Raw genomic sequence first — 27,443 nt, forward strand, 5'->3', positions numbered from 1 at the left:
GCTGTCACAATCAAGCCTCTGTTACAGGGATGCCTAGGAGTCTTTGCAAAGCCAAGTCGGCCTGTTAGTATATCATATTGTAGGCTCTACGTGTATATACTTGTATATATCTAGCCATAAGATGTTGGGACATTGCTGAAGTTTCCACCTATATTTGAAATCAAAACATTTAGGTAGTTGTGTGGTGACAAGTACCCATTCCTTACAGCGAGTTACATGACAAGTTAGTGTACACCATACAGAGCACATTATGCTCTTCTCACAGAGGGCTCTTACATCCTTCACTCCAGCAAATACATTGTATTTCCACATGCCTGCTTACTAGAGTATCACTGCCATTCTGGCTTTAACAAGTGAACAGCTTGCTCTACAGCAGCCTCATGTTAAAAAGGTAGCAGCATATTTCTTCATACCATCTCCTCCCAAAATTAGCTACAGAGCCATAGCCTTCACTTCAGTCAAAACTTGTAGCACCCTGTACATGATAGCTTGAGATTATCATGCCTTGATTCTGTCATCACAGAAGGCATACATGTACTTGTATTTGCCCTTTGTAAAGGGGGGGGGGGGGGTGGCATTGGTGCCATTTAAGAGGCAAGGTATAGTTCATGGTTTTGGTTTTTTTTAATCTTTTTTTTTTTTTTAAAGAGGTACATGTACTGGAACTCTTATTGCACACACTTTTGCTTGCGGTGTCAGATAAAACATATCCACCTCTTCATTTGACAATGGGCGACTAGTCACAAACAACAACAACACATTTGGCTCATAAAACGATCAGTGATCAAAAGGTCACAGCATTGCTGTGGCACAATCACCACATCAGTTGTCATTTCCTGTCAAATCTTCCTACTCTTGCAAACAGATTACCCAAGTGATGATGTCATTGTGGGTTTTTCTTTTTTCAAAGCTTGGGCCAAAACCTGGTACATGCATAAAAACTTGCGCCAGTTGTGGTTGTCGAGGACCAGTTTCCAAGGCAATGAATGGCAATGACATCACACTGTGGTACATTATACCTCTTTTTTCTGCATGGCAACTCTGAGAGAACATGCATTTGTAGAACTACACGGGGAAGTAGTGTTCATATTACCAGTGGGAGATGTAACTGGGCTGCTCACAGCCTGAAGGCTAATACATTTACACTGATGAAAATAATTTTGCCAGGTAAAGACATACAGTATGTATATGTTGTGTCACTCATGGATACTCGCATAAACCATTATCCTTCCATGCCATGGTATCTACAGTGTACAGTGTGAACGTATGAACCTTCTTCTGAAGACCAGAAAGGAATAGCATTACTCCTTTCCACATGACAAAAGACTTCTGTTACAGACAGAAAGGTCAGTAGGTTTTGTAACCAAGTTCTACTTTCAGTACAAAATATTAAATAAAGCAAATATTCTAGGAATATTCCGCCTAAGGTGTCTTAAAACTTCCCATTTGTAGTAACATCTTGTGCATCTCAGCTACCAATTATGTAATAATCATGTCTTCTTTAATGCTTATAATCACGAATAAATGATAATTCAAAGTTAGAACCTCTAGATTATATACATTTGCATTCTGTATGTGATGATAATGAATCAAAACAAATCATGAAGCATAACCAGTCTTTGCTATAGGACCAAACTTCCCACTCAAATTATTACAGGCAAGAACATAAAATATCAGAACTGATTAGAAAAGTCCCCAACACCATATTTTGTGGTTTGATGCTACCTCTTTTTGACCAAAGCTTCTCATCATTAATTAATATTATTTGAAAAGGTAAAACAGAAATGTTCTTTTTCTCAATCTAAGTCCTTGTTCTGGTCATATACAAATATTGTACTATTATGCACTCATATTGCAGAATTATGCAAAGCCTGTACACAGTATGATTAATAGTTGATCCTTAAATCACCATTAATGCTGAAATATTAAACTCAATATTTGTGCATCACACCTGAATGCATCTAATCAGTTTCATCTGTAAATACTGTATATGCCAAACATTTCATGAGGTTTTTATTCTTGCGAATTCTGTGAGTCGGGTGTTGCAAATTTAAAAACACACAAAATTATTAACTCTGATCTCGACATTAATGCAATGTGCATGCACTCATTTCTCCTGTTCATTGCTGCATTCCAGCAATTGTGAATTTAACCACTTGCGAAAACGTTGGGAAGTCCAAATTCGTGAAATATTGCATTCGCTGAATATTGGCATATAACAAGTCATTCAGTTAAAGTTTGTGGTTGCCAGTTTATTGAGGTTAAGACCAGCAATTTTGGCAGCGAGGTTACTCCACGACTTTATAATGGGTGAATAGCATCTAACTTAAGGGGTTTAATGGGGAAAGAACAGCAGAGATCTGACAGAGGCTTTCATATGACGTCAGCTGGGTTCCCTTCCCGTCTGGGTGGGGGGACAAGCTGTCTGCATGAGGGACCTTTGCACATGCTGAGAAGAATCAGCTTCTCGTTCTGGTCAGCGACGAACTTGGGGTCCAGCTTCCCGACGAAGTTTGTGAGCTGGTGCGGATCGGCGGTCATGTTGTAGAACTCTTGGAAGTTCTGTGGGGATGGAAAGGGAGGTTTAAGTCAAGGTCAAGTCAAATACACACAAGAGTTTCAAACATATTCCACTAAACCGAGAGGGGAAAAGAACATATCTTGCCAATGAGAACTACTGCTTTACTGAAGCATGGATGGTCATTATAAGTTCTCAGTTAAAAGTACAGATCTATCGTAATACTCTCAATATAATCTTGTTATGATAGATTGATGAAATTTTTATTCAATATGTGACAGCCCTTATTTCACTTACCCTACTAACAATAGTTAACGCGGTAAAGCCCATTGTCCCCTGACCCCACCATATTTTCATTTGCCACTCTTATACCGTAACTCAATTTCAAACAAATTTGGTGACTTTTGCTTGAATTTTAATTGGCGACATATTAACATAATGATATAATCTAGCTTTGTTGAATATTCTTAACAGTTGCCATGTGCCAAATATGACAGTGAATGTCAAATAATAAGGCCATTATAAAGGGTGACACAATGTGTCCCCTTGGGCCTAGGAAGGGCCAAAATTGCTTGGGCTTTATAGGGTTTAACAGAGCTTTGAATACCACTTTGCAAATCGTGCCTTAGATATGCAGCCTTGAAGAAATGAAATATTCCTTCTGTAGGTATAAATCATATTTCTGTTCGTATACTCTCACAATATACTTGGAACTTATTTCACAATTTACTCTAGTCTGTTATCCAGTGCACATTGGGGATAAAACAAACAAAACAAAACAAAAAACCTAGATGCTGAACACAACAGTTCATAATGGGTCAAGTTTCTCTGCTGGCAGTTTTCCTTACAAATGAGACTCCATGGCTATTATGTAAAAATGGGAATGGGCCTGGGCTTGGTTAAATGGGAATGGTACAGATAGAGAAGGGGCACAGACATTGGATCAAATAATGGAGGGGGGAGGGGGAGGGGGAGTGGAGTGGAGTGGTGGAAACATAAGTTGATAGCATAAGTCAGCAAGGGAAGGACAGAACAGGGGGAAAAAGAGACATATCACACACACAGTAAGATATTCAAGACATACAAACATTGTATAAAGGTGGCTATCTTTTCTGAGCCCTCTCTGATTTCAAGCAAATAGTATGTTATTGTGTTTTATATCAATCTAAACTGTCTCTGGGTCCTGAAGACATTAACATCTCGGAGACAAGAAGCTATATATATTCACTTGACTTCTGAAGAACATTTTGTAATTGCCTTGGGCATCTTCCTGTCTACCCCATGTAAAAAGGAAACAAACATGTCTTATTCTTAAGATGTTGCATGACAACTGCATTGAAAAGCAAGCTAAATTAATTGATTGCCAGTCACACTCCGCTCCAAATATCCAATTTCTCTTTGTGACCCCCAAAGATAACATTTGTAAATTGAGGCTTACACAAACTGCACAATTCAAGATTGTTTTTTCTTTTTTTTTGTTAAGCAAGTCTGCCATACAATAACTTTCCTGCCCATAGCTAGCATTGCCACAAATGCCAGCACTTTTCATTTATCTGTGGCATAACTGCTGGCTGGCATGGACAAGTACAGACTGTACCTCCTTGTCTCGTAAGTTACAGTAGTTGTAGTCCTCTTTGCTGTACATGGTCCTAAGACATGTGTATGAGTTGTTTCTGCCATCTTCACACACACAGCTTGGATAGCAAGTCTGCTTGAAAAAAGAAAGAGGACCAAATGGAGAATCACAACCTCCTGGGGTGAAAAAAACCCCTTTTTTTTGTTAATTTTTTAAAACAGTGATGGCAATGGGTATTGAAGTTTTTTCTTCTTGTGTGTGCGTGTGGGTGGTATTTGAAGCATTGACAATGAATTCTTCCTTAAGCACTGGGTATATTAATTATTAGAACCTGCTAGCCAAGCACTACAGAGTGAAAGGTCATTCTATGCATTTTTTTTTTTTTTATAAGAAACATTCACAAGCAAAGATAGGGGTGGAAGATTATTTCATGCTTCTTCTTTTTTTCAATGAGACACATTTTCAAGCAAAGCAAAAACAAAAGAAAATGAAAAAGTAAGGAACAAAATGTCATTTGAATTCCCAAATGAAGCACATATACATGCAGAGCAACAGAAAAACAAACAAACAAACAAACATGATAAATTTAGTTACTGAAGCTGACAAGTTTTGGAGCATTCTTTTTTTTTCTGAATTATGATTTGTCTGTGCAAAATAAACCCTACCTGCATGCAGTTACCTTTGAGTTTCAGTAATAACTGTGTCTCGATGTTATTACTAAAATTAACAATGAACAACCAGCTGAAGCTCATATAAAGTAGTTCATAAATATGAGAAAGTATTAAATAATTCTCAGCTGTTTTGCTAATGAGAAAGCAGATGAGAAAGAAAACAAAGCAGGAAAAAGAAAAAAAGTATGATGGAGTGAAGGATAGACAAAATGGTTAAAAAACCAAAAAAATAACAGCTTTTTGCTGCATTTGGGTGCAGTGGCAGAAGAAATAATAGAGGGGAGTCAGTTAGGAGATGGAGTGGGTGCAGACATGGGGCAGGGTCTGTGGCTCTCTCCGCTCATGAGGTTGAAGGAGAGACGAAAGGTAGAGCATCTTCCTTTTGATATTCCAACATGTTAAATGTTAGAAATTGGGGTTAGGGTGGAACTGGGGGTGGGGTAGGGTGGAACTGGGGGTGGGGGTGGGGTGGGGTGGGAGGAGTCAAAATGTGCCATAAATTTTTCAACTAAATATCACACTGGGATGACATGATTTTGTTGTTGGACTCATTTCAGATGTTCACATTTTTTTTTCATTTCTTACAGGCCATCCTATCTCTCAAAAGAATTCTATGAATGAGGGAAACTGCGCCCAAGGTACAAGATCCCACTTTCTGTACCTCCGCCCTTGGGATCTGACTTTGATAGACCCAAAATTACAAAGGCAGAATAAATCTAACCCATGGACTTTTTATATTCTATTTCAGTCAGTGCTTAACAGAACCATAAGTTGAATTCAAATCACATTTACGTTAAACTTCAATTAACAAGTCTAGATCTCCTTTATTATAAACATGTACAAAAATATTAGTTTGATCTAGTCTTTGGGGTTTTCTTCTTTCACACAGTAGGTTAGATTCAGTCAGCCTTTGTAAATTGATGGCAGTAGAGTCTTCATCCTCCACACAACACTGCTATGGCAACCCCAATTGGTGGGGCTGCTGGGAACCGCTTAGCATAGCTTTACTGTACCTCCTTGTCACTGAACTCGCAATAGATGGAGCTGTCCCCGTCTGCAATGCTGCGCAGACAGGTGTACGTGTTGTTTCGGCTGTCTTCACAGACGCAGGACGGTTGGCAGTTCTGGCAGGGCATTGCAAAGTGGGAGAGAGTAGGAATGGGCAGCGGGGCAAGGGGAAAGGGGCAAGAGTTTGCAAGGATTTGGCAAGTGCAGACGGAGAAATACAAAAGAAAAGAAAACGTGATTTGCCTCTAGCACCACAAAAGCAGATATCATGTGCACCAGCACTCAAGCAATGAAATTAAACCATATCTACTTGGACATTCTTTTTTTTTTCCTGGCAAAGACTTGCTTAGAATAAGTGAAAGGAGAGGGGAAAAAAATACACATTACATAATTTTGTTCTTGCTAACAGTTCAAAGACTGGCCATAAAAAGAATATATTCATAATCTATTAAGAAACTGTTTCATACTGACAGTAATTTTTAATAGCAAACACATCAGTGTATACGACTAAGATTATACTGACATGTACAGGGCCTAAATATCTAAAGGGCCCGATACATGATATGAATGAATCAGCAACATAGAAGACCAATGATGTATGTGTAGTGTCATTTGTGATGAATGAAAAAAAAAAAAACAATAACAGGAATACATGGCAGCAGTAAAAGAAAAAGCAGATAACTGAGCAAAACAAAAAAAAAATAATAGGTAAAATATATGTAGTCACTAAAAGACACCGATGGTGACATAGCAAATGGCAACAGCAAATATGTGTGCTAAATCATGCATGAAAGTGATATTAGGGCACTAAAAAGCTGTGATGCATTTTGCAAGCTTTAAAAGAATTATGGTCAATATTATTCATAATTGAAATAACTTTTTCAGGTTTTTCCTATTTTCAGACCAAATCTCTGAAAAACACATTGTTGAATTACAGAAAACATAATAATTACAAAACAAATAAGTTCATATATTTTCTTTTTTGTGAAAATCAATGATTTGCAAGACATTTGTTGTTGTTGTTGTTGTTTCAACACATGATTCAAAAACTTGTTAATCTAGGCATCCACTGTGGCATAAAATTGGGAAAAAGTTGAAGATGAATTTCTCTTCACTTGTTCTCCTAGTGTGGGAGAAAATGCCCCAACTTACATTTTACACAGCATGTTCACTTTATAGATTATTAAGACACAGAATACCATTGTTTCACAAAGGAGCATGCACAATGAGAATTTCTTCCTTCCTTCTGCTTTACAAATCTGCAAGAATAACCTTTAAACTACCTGCTAAAGAGCAAGGAAACATGACTACTGTACGTTCTAAAGCAATTTATGTCTAGAAGACATTTGATGCACATCTATTTCAGTATTGAAATTTGTTTCCTTTAATACTCCACTTTATATCGAGTATATATACAAAATTATTTCATGATGTTTAACCTGTTAACTCAGAGTTACACTATAAGTGTATTTGCCATGAATTTACTGCACAATTCACTGAATTGCTGTAAACCATGGATTCTGAAGTATCAGAATTAATCAAATTGTTTGGCTTGTTTGCTCATTTGACTTTCTTCTTCTTCTTTTTCTTCTTCTTCTTCGCAAAAATAGATCGACCAATCAGGGTCACTAATACAAGTACACATTGTTTTGTTTATGTTTCTTTATCAATAGAGCCAAAAAAGTTGTGCCCAAATCCAGACTTGCTAAAAATACATGACATATCATCCGTGTACTTTTCATGAAGATATTTACAGTGAATAAATTTCATAACACATGTAAAGTCATTTAGTCCCCATGCTGTGATATTTGCTCCCCCCTCCCCCCGAAATATTCTGCCCTTTATCTCTGGAATAAATTCAACATCGGAAGCTTTGCTTACATCTAGAAATTCTGTGTTTGGACAGCCACGGTAGCCAGCCGCTCGATACTCCCCGTTGTGCTCAATCAGAACCTTGTCCCTCCAGGGAATTGCAGTCGACTTCCCTCTACTGGACCCCTTTGGTATTTGACAACGCCGGAGATGATGATGATCGCAAAGAAGGATGGAGGCAAGGATAAGAGATAAATAGAGACAAAGAAAGGGTTTGATATGAAAAATGTTTGGCAAGATGGCGAACATAGTTACGTACGAGACATTGACGGCCCAGAGAAATCAGCAGGTAGACGGATGACAATGTGTCAAATTGGAAAAGAGAGATCGAGAGAAAGACGATGAGAACAGACCGACAGAAAGACGGAGAGAAAGATACATTTGAGGATCAGACAAGAACCTGAAAAATGACATCACTGTCTTTAGATTAGAGGGCACCCTCATATCCATTTGTTATATGATAAAACGTAACAACACTGTATTTTTGATGTCACATTTAAACTGCAGTGGAGGGATGCATGTCAAATGTAAGCACTGAGGGCACAGCGCAGACCAGGAATGTCTCCGGTATCATTGAAGTCTTAAACTCAGACCAACTGTTCCATTACATCCAGGACTGTCCTCGGTGAGGTTACCCTCTCCAGTGTGTTCCAGTAGGATCTTCGCCCGCCAAGGGATGTCCGTGTTTGCTGGAGTCTGCTCGCACCATTACAGGTGTAAAATAGTATGATCAGTCCCACATACTGTACATTGAGTCTAGGAATATTTTTCTCTTTTTTTTTCTCATTCTATCATTCTCATTGACAAACACAACTGTCATTGGCATGTGACATTATTCAAAGAATGTACAAATAGTAGGAATGAAAATGCAATTGAATGTATTGTCTTGAAGGACACCAGTGCTGTATGATATAAATAGACTGAATTAGTAACATATTACTTAATTCTGCAAAGCAAACTACTCGTTGGATCTTCTTTGTCCTATTTGAAAGACATAACAGTTCCATAAGCTTGATCTTTGGTGCTTACAGAAATATTTTTAATTCAGATAAACTTCAAAAGTTATCAAAATAAATTTGTCACAAATACAATATACCCCTACATGATACTCAAAAGGAAAACACACACATACACACACAAACACACACACACACAAACGACCCATATTTAATAATGGAAAATTTGGCAATATTTGGCTTTCCACGATCTGCTTTTCAAATTGCAGATGTCATGCCAAGACGATATACGACAGAGAAGCTCATTATGGCGTATAAACCATGGAACCTCTATTTCTCTTTCTTTTTCTCTCTTACCAGAAGTGGCACCAGCGACAAGCCATCAACATCAGAGGGAGCTGTTCCGGTTGCCAGGTGGACGATCGTGGGCATGATGTCGATGTTGGCTACCATATAAGCATTCGTTGATCCGGCTGGAATCCCAGGCCCTCGCACAATGAGGGGAACGCGAATGTCAAATTCGTAAAGCTGACGTTTATCGTTCGGCAATGAAAACTGGCCTGGAAGGGAAAGTTAAGAAGAAAAAAATTTTGTTTTGGTAAAAATCTAATAAAGTGAACAAAGGAGGATTTAAGCTCTTTAACCCTACTCCCACCAGGGGGGGCATTTTGGCCCCCCTCGACGTTTCGCGTGATTATTCCGCAACGCATGATGCTCTCGCCGCGACATTTTATGGATTGTTTCTTTCAAGTATCGTGCAACTTTTGAGACCAAATTTGTTGCTCCCAGGCATACCGTTTTGAAGCCACACCCCATTGAAAAAAATTCGGCGACCCAAAAATTGCTCAAAAACATGATTTTGTGTACAAATCCAATGTAAATTGTGCTTTTGCAATTAATTCATATAAAAATAAACATTTTTACTTTAAATGGCTGATAATTTGAATTATTTATAAATAATATTTCAATTTGAAATATAAATAATATTTCAAGGGTGCAGCGCACTGAGTGCAGCTCCCCGCACCCTGCTCCTGTATTGTGCTTCGTATTCCTGTTTGGTGGTGTTTCCTCATGTTCTGACTGGTGTGAGTGATTGGTTTAAACTCGAGGACATTCCTGGATACTTTTGGTGACATCTAGCTTCTACCTTCACACCAAACATTTGGGAATATGTTTTGGCTGTCTTCGCCTGAGCTGAGCACTGTAGTGGCCATGATCTACACCACACATTGCATGGACAGGATACCACGGCTACTCATCCTTGAACCAGTATAATGGACATTCTTTTGTTGTGAACAATAGCACCTGTCAATCACAATGGACCCCGGCAACTTGTGTGCATTCTTCTTCCTTGCACTTTTATGCAGTGTGGGGACATGCTACAACCACAGACAAGCATGTACCTCATGCACACTGCAACCAGCCAGTCCACCAAAAACCACTGGATGGACATTTCTCAAGTACAGTGGAGTACGGATATGCTACTATCCCAACTCTGACGCGTCCTTCCAGTCTCTTCTTCTACAAGCCGGCGATATCAACCCAAATCCAGGCCCGATAGAGGGAGAAGGAGCTGCAGCCAGTGGTAGTCTTACATCAGACACCTATCTACACAGAGCTGACTTGTCGTATGGAAGGACCAACATCTGCACGCACACCCCTGCATATGTACATCAGAGGCTTCCACAGTCCGTATGGCAAACGATCGTCGACTTGGGAATCGCCCGCCGGAGGAAAACAAGGCGATCCAAGAGAGGAGGTGCAAAAAGGATCATCTACTCCCAGCAACTTGCAGACTCCGAAAGAGACTACAGCCAACACGACGAGACAATCGGTGACTCTTTATCTTGTTACCCTAGAACTAGGACGAATGGGTTAAAGTTTGCGCATCTAAATGTGCATAGCTTATTAGGCAAATATGATCTTTTGTCAGAGAAGTTATTCGATAAGCCATTTGATGTTATTACTTTGTCAGAAACACTCTTAGATGACACTGTAACTGATGCAGAGATTTGTTTCGATGGCTTCATAGTAGAGAGGCGTGACCGCAATCGACATGGAGGGGGCGTGGCACTGTATATTTCAAACACTCTTGTGTATCAGCGTAGATTAGACTTAGAAATTGATGGATTAGAGGCTATATGGGTTGAAATTAAACTCCGCAACTCTTCAACCGTCCTTGTCGGTGATTATTACCACCCCCCTAGTTCGGATAACGTTATCAAATGTTGATTGAAGACTCGATATCGAGAGCGTCAAGCGTTGGAAAAGAACTGTATATCTTAGGGGATATGAACTATGACATGCTTTGTAAAACAAAATGTCAGTTTGTGTTGAAGTTATGTCGAACCCATGGATTGAAACAGGTCATTGAAGAACCCACTAGGGTCACAGAGACAACCAAGAGTTTGATTGACATCGTACTAACAAACACACCAAACAATGTTTGTGAGCATAAGGTCATATCTGAGACTATCAGTGATCATAATTTGGTGTATGTTGTACGGAAGCTCTATCGGCCCAAAATGCAGTCGAAAATGATTACTTTTCGTTGTTTCAAACGATTTGATGCACAATCTTTTTTGCATGATCTTGAAAATTCCCAGTTATTACGTAACTGTTCTGAAACACAGCTAGACATAGACAGTCAATGGAACCTATGGAAACGAACGTTCTTGGCAATTTGTAACAAACATGCTCCTGTTGTCACAATGAGAATGAGAGGGAAGAAAACGCAGTGGGTGAACAATGAATATGTGTCTTTGTCACATCAGCGTGACAGATTGAAGCGTAAAGCGGAACGTAGTGGTCTGACTGCAGATTGGAAAGCTTATCGTGTATGCAGAAATCATGTCAATAACTTTCGATTTACATTGAAGAAAGATTATTATGTGTCTAACATTGTTGCAAATAGGAGGAACTCTGCTCAGTTATGGAAGATTTTAAAGGGTCTTACTGGAACCAAGAGTAGGTCATCTGTGGAAAGTCTCAGGATTAAAGGAGAACATGTGTGTGATTCCATTCAAATGGTAAATGAACTGAATGAAATATTTGCTTCTTTTGGTGCTATGTCAACGTGTGATCATAATGTACAGAGGAGAGGTGATACCGGTACAGTCAAAATCCACCGTGGGAGTGTCTTTAACTTTGATGATATAGAGTTGAATGATGTGTTAGAACTTATGAATAAGCTTGATATAAAGAAAGCCTCTGGAATTGATGGGATAGACTTGAGATTGTTGAAAATAGCAGCACCAGTTATTCATGTACATTTGACGGGATTTTTTAACCTCTCTCTTGTAACTGGAGTTATTCCTAACGAGTGGAAGGAGGCTAAGGTCACCCCAATCCACAAGGGCGGAGACAAACACGATCCGAACAATTATCGCCCTATCTACGTAATATCGGCAGTCATGAAGATTTTTGAAAGGCTAATCCACAACCAGCTGCACAACTTTTTTACTGAAAACAACCTTCTTGTGAAAGAACAATCTGGATTCAGAAAAAACCACTCGACTGATACAGTACTTACATACTTCAGTGATTTTTTGTACAGGCACACGGATCGTGGTAAACTAACTGGAGTGGTGTATTTGGACTTGAAGAAAGCCTTTGACTCAGTAGACCATGAACTTTTACTGGGAAAGCTATGTATGTACGGTGTCAGGGGAAATGCATTGAGATGGTTCCATTCATATCTCAGTGGTCGTACACAGCGCACCTCATTAAAGGGGGCTTTGTCGGAAAGTACTAGTGTATGTGTGGGTGTCCCCCAAGGTTCGATACTTGGGCCACTTCTGTTTTCAGTTATGTTAAATGATCTCCCCAATTCAGTAACTAAGTGTGAAGTAATGTTATATGCAGATGACACAGTTCTGTTTTACAGTGGAAATGATGCCCAGGAGATTGAAACCGTGCTGAATACTGAATTGTACAATGTAAACCGGTGGTTGAGACAAAATTGTTTGACGTTGAATGTTAAGAAAACTCAGTTCATGGTGATAGGAACATCAAGAAAACTGCTATCTGCTGATCGGCTGAAACTTGAAATCGATGGTAATGAATTGGATAGAGTGAGGGAATATAAGTACCTGGGAGTTTGGATGGATGAATCAATGAGATGGCAAAAGCAAGTTGAAGAATGTTGTAAAAAAATTGCCACACGACTAGCATTGCTGAGATGCCTGCGGAAGTACCTAACCGAAAGTAGCGCTAAAATCCTGGCAAACTCATTAATCCTACCGTATTTTGATTATTGTTCTTGTGCATGGTCAAACTGCTCACAAACCCTTAAAGATGTGCTTATCAAACAACACAAGAAAATGGCCAGAGTGGTAAGGAGAGTGGATCACACAGTGCCAACCAACCAGGTGCTTGGAAGGTTACGTTGGATGACGCTTGAAGAGAGGTGGCGTTTGAACACTTGTAAAGCAGTCTTTAAGACACTTCATGGCAACATGCCCGAATATGTGCAAGAACTCATCACGCCTCTTGGTAGCATACATTCATATCGTACGCGAAACACAAGTTATAATGGTCTCATAATTCCACAAGCTAAAACTCAAGCCGGAAAAAAATTGTTTTCACACTATGCATCATGTATTTGGAATCAGCTCCCCGCTGAAGTCCGAAACGCCACCTCTCTTCAAGCGTTCGTAAGAGCATACATATCTTACTTGGGGTATAATTCGGATATTTTTGATATTCCTGTTTAATGTTAAGGTATTTTTTCTCAAATAATATGAGTTTGTGTATTATTATCGTCAACGATTAACTTTGCATTTTTTCATTTATATAGAATATTGATATTGTGTTGATGTTATGATGTAAAAAGGAATGTCCTTGATTTGTTATTTTGTGTTTGTTGAACTGTTATATTTTGTCATTCTGTTGCAGGGCCCCCTAGGATAACAGTGTTTAAACCACTGATGGGGCTACCCTGGGTAAAGAAAACTGAATAAATAAATAAATAAATAATGATTGATTTTAGCCTGATTATGCTTTAAGAAGTTTCTGCGACAAATTTAGGTAAAAAAAACCCAACAAAAACAAAAAGTAAAAAAAACGAGGAAATATATAAGAAATTCAATACAAAATAAAATACATAAGAAATAATTATGAAGCCAAATTTTTGCTTCAATATTATTGTTGAGGATATTGAAAAGAATACGTTCACCAAGTCTTGGAGCTTTATTTTTTTATTTATAGGCAAAAATATAAGGAAAGTAGTGATATTTTGAGGAGTTGACCTTGACCTTTGACCCATGACCCCCAACTTCCCTAGATAATCACTGCCCATCGGTACATGCATATATACTAAGTTCCATGAAGATACCTTGAACCATTTGCGAGATATGGAGAAAAACATGAAATTTCAACCTTTTTTTCACAAAATAACCTGTCACCTTTGACCTTTAACCCCGTGACCCTAAAATCCACACAAAGTATTATCTCCCCAGGATATACCCTCATACCAAGTTTGATGCAAAACCACCTCACGGTTCTTGAGATATCGACAAAAACAAAACGGGGCGGACGTACGGACGTACGGACGTACGGACGTACGGACAGACGGACGACCCGAAAACATACTGCCTCCGGCCACTTCGTTGGCGGAGGCATAAAAATATTTTTGCATAAATTAGCATAAATTAATATAAAATACATACATTAAAATTTGAAAAATCTAACTATACAGTCTTGTAGATTACATTGGCCTCTACCTTAGCGCAAATTTTCGCGAGGATCGCGCGATCCATGATCGAGATCTGAAGGGGGGGGCCAAAAAGACCCCCCCGGTGGTTTCAAGTCCCTCAAGAAAACCAGTGGGATTAGGGTTAACCCTCTGCATGCCTCAGTAATATCCTGTCCATAGCTATTTGTGTGACATTTGTGCACATCTGACTCACTGGCACAGAAAGGGGAACAGACATGGTAGCATGTGGAAACATGGGTGGTCCATCCAATTGAACTGGTCTTCATTCCCTGCCCACCAGGGTACATTGAAAAACATGACTAGCACCCATCAGCCACATGTCGGTAAATATGCATTGAAGTGCATGCTCATCAGGTAATGGTTGACTACAATCGAAATTTTCTGGCTGTGTGTGTACTAACATAGAGATCAGTGATAAGGCTGTACATGACTTGCTATGATGATTCCCGAATATATCAGAACAGGGTCCACTTTACTGCTCCATGAATTTAGGAGGCTAAGAGGCGCAGACGCCGCGCAGAGCGCCGTATGATCAAGTCTGGTCTTTGCATTGACAGAAAGCTGTATCGGCAAGAGTGTGAGTCCTACTACAACCGCCTTGCCGACGCTAAGTCAAGGCACCTAAGACAGGAGATTGCTGCCGCAGACACCAAACAACTTTTCAACATCATCAAAAAACTCACAATTGCACATCCGGATTCTGTTCTTCCTGACCATACTTCAAATCTTGTACTGGCCAATCTGTTCGCTGAGTTTTTCGACAACAAAATTAGCACCATTGCTTCTTCATTCCCAGTGTCTCCTGAAATCTCTTTCTCAAATTCCTCTCACATAGATGTAAACACCGAGTGTGTATTTTCAGAGTTTGCTTTAATCTCTGAGTCACAAGTGAAACGTCTCATTAATTCTCTTCCGTCCAAGTCATGTTCTCTAGATCCTCTTCCCACATGGCTACTAAAAGAGTGTCTAGATGAATTTCTTCCTGCAATAACTCACATTCTGAACCTCTCATTGTCATCTGGCGTAGTTCCTGAGCACTTCAAAAGGTCTCACATTTGCCCCTTTTGAAGAAACCAAGTTTAGACCATAATGATTTGAACAATTTCCGCCCCATTGCTAATTTGTCTTTTATTGGTAAAGTTCTTGAGAAAGTGGTGGCTCGCCAACTCAGAGATCACCTCGATGAACACCAGTTGTTTCCTACTAGTCAGTCTGCCTATAGGCACTTTCATTCCACAGAAACCGCCTTATTGAAGGTACTCAATGACCTCCTCTTAGCAGTAGACAAAGGCCACGAAGCTGCTCTCCTGCTTTTAGATTATTCTGCTGCGTTTGACACTATCAATCATGTGATTCTTCTGAACAGATTAGAGTCCAACTTTGGTCTTACGGGAACAGTCTTGAGATGGATTTCATCTTACTTACATGACCGCCACCAGATGGTAAACGTTAACGGCGCACTTTCTCAGTCATTCCCTCACAGACATGGTGTCCCCCAGGGGTCTGTGGTTGGTCCTTTACTATTTATTCTATACACAGCCCCTCTGTCTTCTGTAATCAACTCTCATGAAGATATTCTACATGTTATGTATGCCGACGATACTCAAATTTATATAATCATACAACCAAATACTCAAGTCGAAGCACTCTGCAAACTCAGTAGATGTGTTGAGGATATTAAGCAATGGTCATGTGATAATTACAGTAAACCTCGCATGAGTCGAAGCTCTCGGGACTGACAAAAATGCGTCGACTTAAGTGAAATTCGACTCTCGCGAGAGTCGATTTTTTTTCGACTCACAGTTATGTACATGTAGTATAGGACATTTGCATGCATGTGTGTGTGTGTGTGTGTGTGTGTGTGTGTGTGTGTGCGTGCTTGTGTGTGTTTGCATTCAAATTTGTCTGTTCTTGAAGATAATGTTCTTATTTTGTTCTAAATTGAACATGGAATTTGTATCAATACTAGTACCTAGTAGTTAAACGTAGTTCGCTGAGAATGTCTGCGCTAATGTGGCAATGTGCATGTGCTATGTCTATGGTGCAACATAGGTAGCCATCTCTGTCAACCTACCCTGAGACAAACACTCTCCCTGGCCCATCCTACCTCCATTGAACAAAACTATACAGCCAGCCGGGCACGCACAAACAAGCTCCACCCACTTGGCCTGTCACTAAAATATTAAAGCAGCGATTGGTTGACCAAGGAGTTCTGGCTTGACATGGATAAAGTATGGATGTGCTGTGTGTATGGATAAAGTACATGGATCGATGTGCTGTGTGTATACATACATGTGTATGTATTCGACATGCGTGCAGAGCGGTACGGTGAGTGTGCATGCTTACCTGCAGCAGGCCAGGGACGGGGTTCTGCGACATGCCGATTATTTTGTTCTCCTCTAAATGTAATGAGAATGCCAGACAAATCTTCTTCGGCTCAAGTGATGTAAACTACGTGTATTTTGTACAAAAGGGACTGACTGTTTTACTTCGACACAGCCGAAATTCGACTCTCGTACTTCGGCTTATCCAAATATTTCTTAGAGAAAATACATAGGGAAAAATCGGGACTTTTTATTTTGCTTCGAGTTAAGTGATTTTCGACTCACTCGACGTCGACTTATCCGAGGTTTACTGTATTTGAAATTGAATTGTGTTAAATCAGAATTTTTATATGTTCATTCTCAGTTTAGGCGAGGTGGTTCTCTCACAGAATTTTCCCTCGAAGACAGTACTATACCCACCTCTCAGTCCGTCAGAGATCTCGGAGTTATTGTAGATAAGCACCTGAATTTTCAACAACACATTAAGAACTCATGTCGTTCTGCTGCTTGGGGTATCTGTAAAATTGGTAAAATCCGTAAGTTATTGGATCAGTCTTCCACTGAACGTCTCATCCACGCATTTGTTTCTTCCCACCTTGACTACTGCAATTCCCTGCTTGTTGGTCTCCCTGCTTCTAGTATTGCACCACTTCAAAGAATTCAAAACACAGCTGCTAGGCTTGTAACCCTTACAAAAAGATCTGACCACATTACTCCTGTTCTCCAATCCCTCCACTGGCTCCCCATACATCAACGTATCAAGATATGTAATAATCTTGCTCCATCTTACCTCAAAGACTTAATTTCTTTCCGCTCCTCCACTTCAACCCGTTCTCTTCGTTCTTCCTCCACTCTCCAACTATCACATGGTCCCCGTACCTGCACCCGCTATGGTGATAGGGCTTTTTCTGTTATTTCCCCGTCTCTCTGGAATAAACTTCCTCTCCATATTCGTAATGCTGATAACGTTGATAAGTTCAAGTCATCGTTGAAAACTTATCTGTTTACTCAACTTTAATTATGTTGTTTTGCTGTTGCATGTTATATCATAATTTGTATATTTACATAATGCTGTATTTTATTTTAATGTCATACTTCTTTTTTTTTTTCCGGATGAATGCGCTTAGAAACATCAGTATTAAGCGCTATATAAATGTTATTCATTATCATTATCATTATGAATCCCCATGCTATGGGGTGTTTAACCCGTTGAGGATGAGTCCCGAGTACACTTGGGCAAGTGTTTATGGGAAATGCGTGTTGTAACAAACTCAGCCGGTCCTCAATGGGTTAATGTAAGAAAATTATCCACTGTCAGTCTCCCAAGCATCTCAGAATGGCATCCCAGTCATGCCACAAAAGAAAATAGCCATTACTTTCTTTATTTCATATTTTTCTTTTCTAAATGATGATCAGCATTTCCATATTTTCCCCAGAGAATATCTCAATTATTCCGCTAAGAATTAAACAATAATCTCTTTCCCAACTTATTTACTGCAAAATAACTTAATCACTTTTTAATCCAATATTAAAAAAAAACAAACATCTGTTGACAAACTCAAGGCATCTACTTTTACGTAAATTATTCCCTCCATCTAAATTGGCATGTTCATAAAACACTATTTATGGCCAATATACTCACATTGGATGGCAATAATGTCCAAGCTGATTGCCTAGTTCCTCTAGCATTTGATTGAATAATGGTTTTCACTTCCTTGTTTAGTTTGGCAGTTGCCTTTAAATTCACTAAAAATATATCTTGGTCTATGTATATAATTATACAAAGATATGCACCCGGAAACAATCATCTGTGTAGGCAGAAACAAGTACAAGCACCCACACATTCACCCCCCCCCCCAACACATACCACATTTACATACTGTATAAGTTGTCATTTTTCGCGAGGGTCTAATTTTCGTAAATTTCACGAATCACTGTTGGACACATGAAAATATCTCAGATTGACAAGCATTAGTGCACTTTTATGATAGCCGAGGTGTCAAAATCGCGAAAATAACATCTCGCGAAAGTGTCCTCGACCTCTTCATTTGCGAAAATATCTGTACATGAAATTAACAGCTTATACAGTGCATAAGCAGTTGCACATTTATGTATGAACACACACGACATACATACATACAGACCTACATACATGTACATTCACACAAACATACCAAGATGGAAGCCATTATCAGAGGAGAAGATGATATAAGTGGTGTCCAGGAGCTTTTGGCTGTCCAAGAGTGTGACAATATTCTTCACCATGTCATCAACTGACAGCAGAGTTCTCCACCTGATAGGACCAAATGATGACCAGCAAAGACTTCAATACAACACATTACAAGAATGAAAACATAACAAATTTAAAAGTTGAAAATTACATGCAAAATGAACACAATTTCTATCAAGACTAGTTTGGAAAGAAAGGACTAAATGTGACCGTGCACCTCAAAACGAACATAAAGTCGCACCTACTGATTTTGCGTGAGGACTGAACATAAGTGAAATGGGTCAACCTAGCCGAACTTGACTTTTTCATTTTTTCTGAAAGAGCGGGTCTTCTTTTACATTATGCTCAAATTTGGTATCATAAAACGGGCAGGAAAGTGTGTTTTTTTAGCAGTTTATCTCGAACATTTTTGGTAGAATAGTGTGATTAGGTGTGTCTTTAGAATCCCTTTTTCATTTCTGAAAAACCTTGTCCACACTCTTCACTTTCAACTCTAATAACTTTTAAAAGGATAGCGCTACTGCTTTGAAAGTTGGCATTAGTTATGGACAGAATGTGTTAATGAGGCATGCTTAATTTCAGTTTAATCTGATAATCCCTTCATTGTTGTTACTCTGGTGGTTTACTTCCTGTTTTTTGTCCCATTCATCGCACAGCCAGCGCGGTTTGGTAAAGATTAAGCGCTTGAATAGACACTGTATACTTCAGAGCCTCTTTTCTCAGTTCACACTTTTCCTGAGTTTGTGCTTTCTTTTCAATATTTAGATAGGTTAGGAGAGTCCATTTGATTTGAGTTATACATCATTTTAAAGCTTAAAGTCTGCTCTTTCAGAATATGGTCTTAACTAAAAGTTCATGTCTGGCGACTTTTTGTTTGTTTCGAGGTGCAGGGTCACAAATGTGCCTAGTCTTGACTGTCATTAAACTGGCACTATTTTGCACATGTGCTCATGAAGAATGGTCTTGTGATGAGGTACTGTAGATAATAGTGATGATAATAGTCAATGGGTGATGGGGGAGGGGAGGGAGAGAAAACATCAAGAACACTGGAAATTTCTTTGATGCCAATGTATTTTTTTCTTTGTATCTGTGCAATTCAAACCTCTGGTCAGCAGTCACATTTTGATAAAGACCATTTCAATTCAGTTCAGTTCAATTAAATTAAATTAAATAAAAACTGCACAATCCTCATCTTAAAGCTGTACAAAAGATGTTCTTGAAAAAAAGATAGGATAGAAGAGTACAATAACTAATTGATACACTGAGTCACAGGCTTGCTCAGTTTTCTTTTCTTGGCATTTGAGTGTGAATTAAAAAACAAACAAACACACACAATTTCCTACAATGGTACTGACTGATGTAATCTCAATGAGGATGGTGCTCAAATACTACTTCTAATTTCCAAGCGCTGACTGACCATACCAGATGTGTGAAGTGCTAAAATACACCTAACACCTAACACTGACCGTTTCCTGAATGCATCATCCAGGTATGTGACTGAAGTGTTGGACATTGGGTTCTGGGCTCTTCTGATTAGCCAGTGCTTATCCTGTGGGTGGAATTTAAGAAGAAAGAAAGAAAAAAGAGATGAGTCAATTCTGTCAATTTTCTCATTAATCATGCTATAGAAGCATGTTTCGCCCTACCCAGGTCAGCCACACTCAGTATACTGTAATATACTGTATTCTGAATTTGCGTACAATAAGGCCGTACCTCCATATAAGCCACATGCAGATTATGGACACCAAAAATAGAAAAAAAAAAAAAAAATGAGGAAGAATTTTATTCCAGTCAGAAATTTCATCACATTTAAAGGGACTGTACAGTACTGGTTGAGGTGTGGATTCATGTTTTGAACATTCCTAAGTGAGATAATGAGAAACCTCTTATGAAATATGAAAGAGCATGTAATTTTAAGAAGTATTCAACGTTTATTTCATGAAAATTGGTGTTCAAATGGCTGAGATATCCAAAAAAGGGATAATAATAAAAGGCGACAGGCCACGCCTTTTATTAGGATCTCTTTGTTTCACCTTGTTTTTGGATATCACAGCCTTTTCAAAACTGATTTTCATCAAATAAACTTTCGATACCCCTTAGAATTGCATGCTCTTTGACATCTCATGGAGTGATTTCTGAATATCTCGCAAAACGTTAAAAGCTTAATCCTCACCTCAACCAGAACTGTACACACCCTTTAATCAATCTGAATTTTGCCAACAAACTTCATTTTTTCCCATTTTCAGGGAGAACATTTTTAAACAAACAGCTACAATTATCAGGGTCATAATTTAGTCAAAATGACCAGAAATGGCAAATGGACACTGCACCTGCTGATGTCATGTTGACTCATACAAAATATTGCTGGGAAAGTAATTAAAAAGGGTTACCTAGCTACAGTTATTCAACACGGTTACTCTAACATCACATGTACAGCACCAACAGTAGTATACGTGACTGTGCAAAAAAACAACAACATACAAACAAACAAACAAACAAACAAAAGTCTGGACACCTCACCGCTGCATGGATGTTGAAGCTGGGCCCACGAGGGGCCTTCTTGTTGGTGAACTCCTTCATGTACTGAGGGGCGGAGTCAAAGGGGGAGTGGCAGGCAGGGGTGGAGAGCATCATGAAGAATGGGGCACCACTTACCTGTTTCTGCAAGAATGCCATGGACCTGTTGTTCTGGAGAGAGCGGAAAGGGGGTTTAGCAGAACAAGTATTAAAAATGATGATAGTAACAATAAAAATAATACCAACAACAATAATTTCTCATTAATAAAGGAAAGTTGCAAAATCCCTTATGTGACTTCCAACATTCACCCATCAAAATCAGAGAAGTATAAAAGAGCTCCCAGGGAGCTACATATGTATACGTGTGCAGCAGGGATCTCAATGGCAATTTGTCAGTCCTATTTACGCAGAATATGCATTAACCATGGTTTAGATTTTAACCATTTTCATGAATTTCGGCCTTTGAGTCCAACTCAAAACCCACAAAAAGTAGGCCACAATGAAATTATACTTTTCAGTAAGGTTTTAACTAGTATACTGTAGAGCTTAAAAAAACAAAAACAAAACAAAACACACACACACTCACACAAAAACACTTGTTGAAAATGATCATCCTACGCTATTCACAACTATTAAGATTTTGACCATTTTCTAGAATTCGGGTATTTGAGTCCAGCTCAAAACCCACAAAGAGTAGGCAACAATGAATTTCCACTTTTCTACATAGTTTAAAAGAGTAAACTGTAAAGCTTTAAAATGATACCTTGTAAAACATTGACCATCTTTAACCCATTCACAAAGTGACTGAAATAAGAGAGAGTGAGGAGGTGCAATTTCATAGAAAAGGGAGAAAGAAGGATTTGGCTAAAGACTGAATTCACTCAGGCATGTTATGCAGAATTATTAATGAGAACATGTTTTTTCCAGTGAAAGGATATCACACATCTGGGAAAATATGGTCCAGAAAAATTGCCAATACATTTGTATCTTAATTTCAGTATTGATATAAAGCTGCCAGATTTTCCCCAGGAAAAAGAGAAAAGAAAAACTTGAGAAATTTGAGGTGGTCAACCCAAATCACTATTTTGGTCTATTACAAAGAATCCTAATCAGTGACTCATTGTGAGTTTTGAGCTGGTCGGTCGTATTCTGAATACCGGTACTTTTTTTTGTAGTTGTTTTTGATGACTGTATATCAAACTCTTGATATACAACATGTCTTTCAATGCTTCTTTCAGGCAGCCACTCATTATAGGGAACCAAGGTGATGATGTCACAGTCTTATGTTATAGCTTGGGGTGGAACCATTTGCGCACATAAACACTTGGACCAGGTGAGGTTGTCTAGAACCAGTTTCCATGGCGATGAATGACTATGACATCACACTTTGGTAGAGGCAACAGGAAAACTTACTATCAGGTCTGTGAGGTAATCCTTATGGTAGTCATCTCCGTGCTGCTCAGCCTCTCCATTCACGGACAACGTATAGTTGTAGTAGACCGAGTTGTATTTCTACGAGGAAGAACAAGAGAAATAGTCTGGATACCAACAATGTGTTTACAACTTAAAGACTCAATGAGGTGTCATGGCTGAGTGGATAAGAGCACTCACTCGTCTGTGAACGACATGAGCGTAGTATGGTTTGTGGGTTCGAGCCCATGCCAAGCCCGACACATTTGCCCTTCAGCATGGCACTTTGTCCGCACTGCTGCTCTCCACCCAGGAGTATAAATGGGTAACCGGTAGGATGAGAAAGCTTATGTTGGTTGATCAGCATGTATGTGCCTGTAAATGGCTGCGACTGACTGGAATGCTCAACAAGGAGTGGAGAGTGAGCACTGTCTGTGCTGGTTAGAAATAATGTATCCAGTGACCGGGGTAATAATATTCTGTAAAGTGCATTGAGATACTTAACAAGTGTGAAATGTGCTATATAAAAACCAGCTATTACTATCATTATTATTAGGGAGGGGATTCCATGGGGTGGGAAGGTGGGCCCAGCTCGGGTATATTCCTGAATCCCTTCACCATAAATTGTGTATGTACAGTTTTATTACTAATCTCCATGTAAATACAGTTGAAGAACTTTGAATGGAGTTGGCTGTTACGGATGAGCGTACGCGTACGCTTTGATGCACACATTTGCTATTAAGAGGGCTTTTCGTGGTTTTCGAATGTACCATGGTGAGCAGTGAATGACGATTAAATCAATCAAACCATCCATGTCTCCCCATGCTACTGAGTCTTTGCAATGCATGCCCAAGGCAAGATTAGGTTTCACAGTTGGCAAGTTATAGTGGTTTCTTCACCCGTTGAGGACGGGCTGATTTTGCTATAAAACATGCATTTCCCATGGACACCTGCCCAAGTATACTCGGGACTCGTCCTCAACGGGTTAAAACTGTTTTTTTCATCTACTAGTGAGAGCAATGCCATTCTCAAAGTCTATATTATGCTGGCCAATTCGGGTATGGACGTTTTTTACACGCTCCCATATCACTTGACCAATCAGCATACTGCTTTTAGTGCAATTTCATTCCATGTTCAAGTGGACTACTAGTATGTTACATCCAGAGTGAAATCATACTGAACAGAATTGTGGACATTTCAGCAAAATTGCATATAACACAATACAGTTTGGAAACTTTAGGCTTTGCATGTTTCCATGGATTAGTGTTGGTTGCAACCACATAAGTGACCTTGCATCACAAAACCAAAAGAAAGTCGCATGTGCTGATTTTTGTTTTTTTTATGTGTTGATAGAGCACGCTCATGTTCAGTATAATTTGATCATTCCTTCATTGTTATTGCTAAAGGAGTTTAACATTATGTATTTGTTCCAGTCATGGCACACAGCATGGTTTGGTAAGATTAAGCCATTGAATAGACCCTACACTTGTGTACATCTAAGAGCCTCTTTTCTCAGTACACGCTTTTTCAAGGTGTGTGCTTTCCTGACAATATTTAGATCAAGTTTAATATAAGAAATCAAATTATACATCACTCCAAAGCATAAAGTCTACTCTTTTAGAATCTGCCCTCCACTGAATATCCACATCGGTCGACTTTTTGTTGGTTCTGTGATGCACAGTCGCAAACAGAACTCAAGCGCAGTGATACTGTCACCACCGCACAACTTTTTGATACAGAACTATTATAAAAGTATCAACTGTAATTGATGATTTTTTAATACAATGTAGCAACTCCTCTGTCATCATTGTTTGGATATCACAACAGAATGATACTTTGACACAACAGGTTAAAGCTTGTCTATGTGGTTTCACTCATGTGAAAAAAAAATGAATTCTCTTTTTTAATTTATGACGATATGCATGCAAAGTCAATAGGAGACTTCTGAGGGCATTAAAATCATTACCTCCATTGATTTAGAAATGTGGATGCAACTAGTATCACTGTATCATGGAAGCTGAAGTTGAACAGATAGAAAAGCTGAACGGAGTAGTCTACCCTTAAAAGTCAGAACTTCAAATTAATGTGACCATGCATCACAAAACCCCCCAAAAAGTTGCAAGCCCTGATTTTACATGAGGACTCAAAAAAGATGAAACATGTTAACCTAGTCAATCTTGAGTTTTTCATAATTTTTGAAAGAGCAATTCTTCTTCTACATTATTCTAAAGTTTGTGTTTTCAGCAATTTTTCTAGAACACTTTTTTTTTTTGTAGAATAGTGTGATTAGGTATGTTTTAGAGGCCCCTTTTCATTTCTAAGAAACCCTTTACACACTCTTCACTTTCAACTCTAATACCTTTTGAAGGGATAATGCTACTGCTTTGAAACTTTGTATTAGTCAGGGATAGAATGTGTTAATACAGCATGCTCAATTACAGTCTAATCTGATAATCCCTTCATTGTTGTTGCTTTTTACATCCTGTTTTTTGTCCCATTCATTGAGCAGAGCACAGCTTGGTCTACGGAGACTATTCAAAGGGCTTGAGTAGACCCTGTACTTCAGAGCCTCTTTTCTCAGTACACACTTTTCCAGAGTGCATGCTTTCTTTCCAATATTTAGGTAGGTTATGAGGGTCCACTTGAATTGAATTATACATCATTTTAAAGCTTAAAATCTGCTCTTTCAGAATATGCACTTAACTAATAAAAAAAAAATCAACGTCTGGCCATTTTTTGTTGGTTTTGTGGTGCAGGGTCACATAATTATACACTTTTTATACACCACAGTACTTGGTCCACACTTTCACTGAAGAAAGCTGTTAGACAGTGTATCACAGCCTTTAGCTTTAATATCAAACCTGAAAAGTCCTTGGGTCAAGGGTCAACTGGCTTAGGCTGCGTTCATGCGAAACTAGAATTGCGTTTCTAAACACGTTTAGTCGCTAAACGTGTTTAGTTGTGTTGCGTTCATGCGATTTTTCCATTTATACGCGTTTCAAAACGCAGATCTGAAACGCGGAAAAAAGGGCGTTTTGAATCATGATTCTGCCAGAATCACGATCGCAGAAACCGCATGACCGCAACCGTGATTTCAATCATGATTCTATGACGTCATTGTGCGCTGTGCGCATGCGCGTCTCATGGGGTATCCCACATTGTGTGGTACGTCTTATGAATCGTGTGTTTCGGTACCATACTTGCACTTGTTTGTTTACATCAATGCCATACACCGATTCTATGCTAGTATCTAGCTGTTTAATATAATAATACATGTAATTACTCTCCGATTGAGTTGATAATAGTAATGGCTGCAGCGCTGTGTCTACCAAGGGAAACAATTGGAGAGACGAAGAATTCAGATTATTCCTTGATCTGTGGGCAGAGCCCGAATGCCACAGCTTATTGGAAAGTATTCACCAAAATAAAAACGTAAAGGCCTATAATGAACTGACTGATCAGTAAGTGTTGGCATAAGGAGGTCTGGCTCGAGTTGCAGAGACAAGGTCAAACTGCGCAGTGCGCTGCGCAATGGCAAAGGATGAGCAGAGCCAGAATCAGCGTTGCGAAAGCCCGCATGAACGCTCTTCCGCTGAGACCGTGATTTGAAACACCGTTTTGAATCATGATTCATGTTTGTGATTCTGGCTACGAAATTCGCATGAACGCGGCCTTACTCACCAGAGCAATCCACTGGTTCCATCCCGGGGGAATATGAGCCAGACCACCTGCCTTGGGACTGCCATACTAGAATGATTTCAAAAAGACAGAAAGAAAAAGCACAAACAAACATTGAAACAATTGCAACTGATTTTTCATGAATTTAAATATTGAAACAATTCAAATACCACAGCCATAAAGGCTAGTAAAAACTCGCAACATCAGAAAACTATTAAAAAAAACATAACAAAGTACTTCAGAATAAATTCATAATTAAAATCTACTCTAAATTGACTAAAATAACCCTGGTATATAATCAATGGACTATATTTAAACTGACTCTGCGCATCCTGGCCATGTCATGCTTCGAAAGTGAGAGTAAACTGATCTAATGCATGGACACAGAAGGGCTGTACTCTGTAATACATTACCTGCAATCAACTCTCTATTAAATCTAATGACAATACAGTTTCCAATCAAATCAGTGTCTGGACCTATCATTTACAGGTTTATGTGAATGTATAGCAACCCAGTTATCTGTATTCATAAACCACAATAAAGTATCAAAGTAATAATGTCACAGTCTTTTGTATCTAGAACTTAGGTTGGAAGCAGGCATGAGCATGGCTAGCAACAATAGTGTTCACAGATATTCAGGCCAGGTAAGGTTGTTTGGAACCAGTTTCCATGGCGATGAATGTCTATGACATCACACTTTGGAGTACTCTATGACCAAGACATCTTAGACCCCGTTTACAGAACGAGGCTCGGCCATGGTTCGGCTGCGGCCGAGCCCGCCTTCATTTCAGTGTTAACGCGCAATAGGCCAAATGCGGGGCCAAAATTGGCCGCACATTTGGCCACGCTCTGGAGGTGGTCTCGGCCGCGGCCGAGCCTGGCCTTTTCTCAGTGTAAATGCAAACTGGCCGAAATGCACGGCCAATTTTAGTCTGGCTTCCAAACCCTCTGCCCATACTATTTCGTT

The 27,443-nt window shown here is 39.2% G+C and overlaps 1 protein-coding gene across 2 annotated transcripts in view; it reads right to left on the bottom strand.

Moving 5' to 3' along the window:
- Nucleotides 1-2,218: 2,218 nt before the first annotated feature.
- LOC139724879 (N-acetylglucosamine-6-sulfatase-like) overlaps nucleotides 2,219-27,443 on the bottom strand; it is a 42,953-nt gene continuing 17,728 nt past the window's right edge. Inside the window, exons 4-12 of one of the 2 annotated variants that reach the window (XM_071636001.1) lie at nucleotides 26,480-26,545; nucleotides 22,802-22,900; nucleotides 21,392-21,559; nucleotides 20,338-20,420; nucleotides 18,816-18,934; nucleotides 8,959-9,161; nucleotides 7,655-7,771; nucleotides 4,116-4,226; nucleotides 2,219-2,562 (exon numbers count right to left, since the gene is read on the bottom strand). In XM_071636001.1, the coding sequence (XP_071492102.1) occupies nucleotides 2,374-2,562; nucleotides 4,116-4,226; nucleotides 7,655-7,771; nucleotides 8,959-9,161; nucleotides 18,816-18,934; nucleotides 20,338-20,420; nucleotides 21,392-21,559; nucleotides 22,802-22,900; nucleotides 26,480-26,545 (1,155 nt within the window). In that variant the 3' untranslated portion in view covers nucleotides 2,219-2,373. Of the gene's footprint in view, nucleotides 2,563-4,115; nucleotides 4,227-5,778; nucleotides 5,890-7,654; nucleotides 7,772-8,958; nucleotides 9,162-18,815; nucleotides 18,935-20,337; nucleotides 20,421-21,391; nucleotides 21,560-22,801; nucleotides 22,901-26,479; nucleotides 26,546-27,443 lie in introns of both variants that reach the window. The other variant, XM_071636002.1, reaches the window with a different exon arrangement.

This window comes from Diadema antillarum, unplaced genomic scaffold (assembly GCF_040938485.1).
Source record: "Diadema antillarum isolate AM-2024a unplaced genomic scaffold, OU_Dant_1.0 seq00000002_RagTag, whole genome shotgun sequence".
NCBI classification, from domain to species: Eukaryota; Metazoa; Echinodermata; class Echinoidea; order Diadematoida; family Diadematidae; genus Diadema; species Diadema antillarum.